Source organism: Cervus canadensis, chromosome 6, assembly GCF_019320065.1.
Source record: "Cervus canadensis isolate Bull #8, Minnesota chromosome 6, ASM1932006v1, whole genome shotgun sequence".
NCBI lineage: Eukaryota > Metazoa > Chordata > Mammalia > Artiodactyla > Cervidae > Cervus > Cervus canadensis.
Genome location: NC_057391.1, coordinates 10,062,645 through 10,068,748, shown reverse-complemented (window position 1 = coordinate 10,068,748; position 6,104 = coordinate 10,062,645). Strand labels below are relative to the sequence as shown.

Sequence of the window (6,104 nt, the reverse complement as noted above, 5' to 3'; positions counted from 1 at the left end):
TAACAGGATATTTTGTATTTTAATTATTAAATTTTATGTATTTTTTCCTTTGAGACTTCCTCTTTGGCTCACTGATTATCTGTGAGTGTGTTATTTAATTTCCAAGACTTTGGAGATTTTATTGTTGTCCTTCTATTTCTTATTTCCGGCTTGATTCTAATATGGTCAAAAAATACTTCCTGTATGAGTTCATCAATTTTTTTTTTGTTGATGTTTGCTTTATGACTTAGGATATGGTCTACCTTGGTGAATATTCTGAATGTTCCATGGGCTCTTGGAAACAATGTGTGTTCTGTTGTTGATTGGTGTGTTCTATAAATGTGAATTAAATCCTGTGTTTAATTCATTGAGATGTTTGCTTATTTTCTGTCCAGTAGTTCTATCAATTGCTGAGGGAGGGAGTGGTAACTATAATTCTGGGTTTGTCTATTTATTCTTTCATACCTATCAGTTTTTTCTTCATGTGTTTTGAAGCATTGTTGTTTGGTACACACACTTAGGACTGGTATGGCTTCTTGGTGGGCTGGCCCATTTGTTGTTATACAATATCCGTCTTGTCTCTAATAGTTTTCTTTGCTCTGGAGCCTACTTTATTTGATATTAATAGGCCAACTCTTACTTTTCTGTGTGATCAATATTTGCATGGTATCACATTCTCCATCCTTTTCTGTCCAAGCTACCTATGCCATCATGTTTGAAGTTCTTTGTAGACATTATTTATCTGGGTTGTGTGTGTTTTTTAATTTTTATTGGTGTATAGTTGATTTATAATGTTGTATTAGTTTCTGCTCTACAGCAAAGTGAAGTAGTTATACACATACACATATCCACTCTTTTTCAGATTCTTTTCCTATATAGGTCATTACAGTGTATCGAGAAGAGTTCCTTATGCTATATGGTAGGTCCTTATTGTGATTTTTTTCATTCACTCTGCCAATTTCTGTCTTTTAATTGGTGTATCTAGACCATTTACATTTAGAATAATAATTAATTTTGTGAATTCAAGTCTGTCATTTTATTATGTTTTCTATTAATTCTTTGCTAATCATTCTTCAGTGGCTCACACATGCTCTTTTTTTTTTTGGTGGAGGGGGTTACTTAAACATTTCTTAGAATACTATTTTGATTTATTTAATGTTTTTGAGTATATAACTTTGCATTATTTTCTTATTGGTTGCTCTAGGTATTACAATATACATATATAACTTATCACAGTCTACTGGTATATGATGTTTTATCACTTTGAGTGAAGAGTAGAAACCTTATTTCCTTTTAGGACCCTCATTTTAAAAATATGATTCCTCTGTTTATACATAATTGATCACTATGTCACATAACACTATTTTTGTTTCACTTAATTCTTAGTCATGTATGCATGTGAGAGTTGGACTATAAAGAAAGCTGAGCACCAAAGAATTGATGCTTTTGAACTGTGGTGTTGGAGAAGACTCTTGAGAGTCCCTTGGACTGCAAGGAGATCCAACCAGTCCATCCTAAAGGAGATCAGTCCTGAGTGTTCATTGGAAGGACTGATGTTGAAGCTGAAACTCCAATACTTTGGCCACCTGATGAGAAGAACTGACTCATTTGAAAAGACCCTGATGTTGGGAAAGGAGAAGGGGATGACAGAGGATGAGATGGCTGGATGGCATCACGACTCAATGGAAATGAGTTTGAGTAAACTCTGGGAGTTGGTGATGGACAGGGAGGCCTGGCGTGCTGCAGTCCATGGGGTCGCAAAGAGTCGGACACAACAGAGCGACTGTACTGAATCTGTTTATTGCACTTCACAGATACTGCTTTAAAAAAAACTGAAGGTTTGTGGCACTCCTGAATTGGCACTATTTTTCCAACAGCTTTTGCTTATTTTGTGTCTCTGTTCCACATTTTGGTAATTATCAAAATATTTCAAACTTTTGCATTATTATATTTGTTATAGTGATTGTAATAGTGATCTTTACTGTCACTATTATAACAAGATTATGGCTCACTGAAGGTTCAGAGGATGGTTAGCATTTTTAGCTATAAAGCATTTTTAATTAAGTGCTATAAAGTTTTTTTTTTAAGCCATAATGCTATTGTAAAGATTAAACAGACTATAGCACAGTGTAAACATAACTTTTATATTCATTGGGAAGCTAAATGTGACTCACTTTATTGTGATATTTGCTTTATTGTGGTGGTCTGGAAATGAACCCGCAATATCTCCAAAGTATGCATGTACAAAATACAACAGGTTCACTACATGGGAAGAGCAAAATGAATCTCTTTCAATATATATCACTCTCTAATAGCCTTGATACCAAATAAATAAATGAACCTGCTTCCCATTTACATTTCTAGGCAATAAAGTATCATTAGAGGAAGTCACATAATTGTGCTTACTTAGCTAGGCTCCAGGATGGCTTAGCCCTACTCCTGAAGGTTTAGATTCCATTTTCTTTCAATTCCAAGGGGAATTCCTAGCATCCCTTCCTTTTTCTATTATCCTCAGGACAAGCTTTAAAAGGTACTAATAGCTAGGTCTCCACATAGGATTTCTAACACATAGAATTGGTAAAATGTAAATTGATCCTGTAACATTCTCCAGCTAACTTCATTTCTATAAAAAGTTGAATAAATATTTAAAGACTATCTCTTTGAAAGGGCATCTAATTATTAGCCTGCCCACGGCTTTCACTTGATTTGTCTCCTTTATACTGATTTAAATTTGACCTTTGCCACTGTCAGCAATGCTTCCATTCACCTTTTGCTAACTCCCTGGTATATCGTCTAAATTGCTTTCTCTCTCTCTTTAGACCCCCAATCTCCTTTCATCACGCTCTTTTGACTTGTTTTCTAATGTAACAGGGAAATTTGAAGGTAATTGATTTGAGCTCACTCAGCACCTCCTGCTCTCCTCTAAACTTCCCCCAGCGTCAGAAAGCAAGCATGTCTCTTCATTTTCGGTGCTAGCTCCACTGCTCAAGCTCCTGATCTCCGCTTCTCAGCACTTACAGTAATTCCTAGGACCCCATTCATCTTCCTTCTGCCATCTTCAGGTTTTTGCTCAGCAGTAGCCAATTTTGTCTTCATCTGTATGTAGACTCACCCTGTCATCTCCTACAAGAACTGTACCTTGAGTCTTCCGCTCCTGTCCTATTCCTTTCTCCTTTATCTGGTCATATCTTGTACATTCAGATATTTTCTATATACTGATTATTATATACAGATACTATACTGTATATACAGTATATACTGTATATACAGATACTATTATCTGATATATTCCTTGTGATATTGTACCTGCTTCGATTCCTAATACCATTTTCTTTAGTAATCACTTGCAATTTGATTTATAACAACCTATTCAAGGAGAAATGCTCAGTGCAAGGATGCAATGTGATTCTTGTCTGATAATATCCTGCAGCATTTCCTCCCTTTATTTTTTCACACCATTTAAATTTATATAATACAATGTATTAGTTCATAAAACCTTTCCTATCATGTTCATAAAACAATAGCATTCCACCTCCCATCCATGACTATGTGAATCCATTAACATTGTATTAAGACTTACTCTTCTTTTTCACTTCCTCAAAACTACATATTCCCATACCTTCCAATATCACTAATTCTGGTTCTCAAGCTAATAAACACTCTTCCTGATCAGTCTCTAGCTTATTATCAAATCCAATATCCATTAATTATCTTAGATTCTTTGCCATTGTTATTCCCTTCTCCAAGCCTTGATTCAGGCAGCATAGCCCATATGTAGTGCTGTCCTCTGTGCCAATTTAAACCCAGTGTATGCATCCTTCAAGGTCATCCAAGGTCATCCAAGGCCCTACTTCTTCTCTCAGGCCTTTGCCAAACATGGCAGTATATTAGACTTTCTCCAAAGCCACATTAGACTTTAGACAAAATTGTGGTCTGCTAGACAAAATGGCACCTCCTAACCATCTCTAGTTACCCCAAATATGTAGACCTTATTTTACCAACTATCCCTTTGAAAGCACAAATAAAGTTTCTATTTTCTTACTGCCCAGCAGGGTGCTGGGCATATAGAAGTTGCTTCATGAACTTGTTTAATGGCTTAATTTGAAATTAAACCATTTAATTTAATTTGAAATTAAATTCTAAACAAATACTAATAAGTATTGATAGTGATTTCACAGCACTGATAATTCTACTCTGAGTGAAACTAGGATTTTTATAGGATTACTTAGAAGGTTACAGGTAGAATGTCCATCAAAGAGTTTACAAATAGGGGCTTTCCTGGTGGTCCAGTGGTTAAGCATCTACTTTGCAACACAGGGGACGTGAGTTCAATCCCTGGTCAGGGAACTAAGATCCCACACTATGCAGAGCAGCTAAAGTCCATGCACCACAGCTGCTGAGCCCTCGAACCATAACTAGAGTCCATGTGCCATATGAAAAGATCCGGCACGATGCAATGGAGGTCCTGTGCAGCTAAGACCCAACCCAGTAAAAAAAGAAAAAGTTTACAAACAATAAATGCTGGAGAGGGTATGGAGAAAAAGGAACCCTCCTTAAAAAGAACTAAGAACAGAGTTACCACATGATTCTGTTACCCCACTCCTGGGCATATATCTGGAGAAAAACATAATTCAAAAAGATACATGCATGCCAATGTTCACAGCAGGTTATTTAAGACAGCCAAGATATGCAAACAACCTAAGTGTCTGTCAACAGCTGAATGGATAAAGATCTGTTATACGTATGTACTCAATGGAGTATTAGTCCTCAGAAAGAGCGAAATAACGCCATCTGCAGCGACATGGATGGACCTAGAGACAGTCATACTCAATGGAGTAAGCCAGGCAGAGAAAGACAAATATCATGTGAAACTGCTTACGTGTGGAATGTAAAAAAATGATACAAATGAACTTCTTTACAAAACAGAAACAGAGTCACAGAGATAGAAAACAAAATTACGGTTACTGAAAAAGAAAGGGAGCAAGGAATAAATGAGGAGTTTGAGATTAAAATACACACACTACTACACACAAAACAGATAACCAACAAGGACCTCCTTATAGCACAGAGAACTGTTCTTAATATCTCACAACAAAAGAGAAAGTTAAAAAAGAACAAATATATATGTTTGGTTGCTGTACACTCTCTCACACACACATACATCTGAATCACTTTGCTGTACTACCTGAAACTAATACAACACTGTAAATCAACGATATGTCAATAAAAATTTTTTTTTTTTTTTTACTGTGAATATTTTATTTAGTCATTTGTCTACAACTGAAACTCTGGGAATTCAAAATTAACGTCCTTGCCCGTGAGCTTCTTATAGACACCAGAAAATGTTTCAACCTTGTGCTCCACGTTGTTCTGCTGAGCCTTGTCCAAGTGGACCTTTATGAGTCGGCTGCCGTCCAGCTTCACGCGGATCCTCTTGCCCACGATCTCACTGGGGAAAACCAAGTCCTCCAGGATGGCGTCGTGCACGGCGGTCAGAGTGCGGCTCCTGGGACGTTTCTGCTTATTTTTCGTACGGCTTTTTCGAGTTGGCTTAGGCAGAATTCTCCTCTGGGCAATGAAGACGACGTGCTTCCCGCTGAACTTCTTCTCCAGCTCGCGCACCAGGCGCACCTGGATTTTCTGGAAAGACTTCAGCTGCGGGACGGGGACGAAGATGATGATAGCTTTCCGGCCACCGCCAACTTCGATCTCCTTGGCGGCCGTGATGTTCAGCTCCCGCAGCTGCGCCTTGAGGTCCGAGTTCATCTCCAGCTCCAGCAGGGCCTGGGAGATGCCCGACTCGAACTCGTCCGGCTTCTCGCCGTTGGGCTTGACGATCTTGGCGCTGGAGCTGAACATGCCGGGACCTTGCAGAGGCGGCCAAAGGTTCTTGCCGCTGCCGACTCGAACAGGCCTAGGAAGACTAAAAATTTTTTTAAAGATGAAGGATACAGGCAGAATGACATAGTGTTTAAGAGTATGAGTCTAGAATGCCTGGGCTCAAATCCTGTCTCTATCACCTGTTGGCTAGGTGACCTTGGGAAGGTTAATTAACAACTTTGGGCCTTAATTTCCCTCCCTGAAAATAGGGGAACATTACAGTACTTACCTCATGGAGTCATTAT

The 6,104-nt window shown here is 38.2% G+C and overlaps 1 protein-coding gene across 1 annotated transcript; it reads right to left on the bottom strand.

The window, feature by feature from the left end:
* Positions 1-5,209: 5,209 nt before the first annotated feature.
* LOC122443018 (40S ribosomal protein S7) lies at positions 5,210-5,904 on the bottom strand. The gene has a single exon (XM_043470763.1). It carries the CDS (start codon positions 5,836-5,838, stop codon positions 5,254-5,256), a length of 585 nt encoding a protein of 194 aa, XP_043326698.1. The 5' UTR covers positions 5,839-5,904; the 3' UTR covers positions 5,210-5,253.
* Positions 5,905-6,104: the final 200 nt, after the last annotated feature.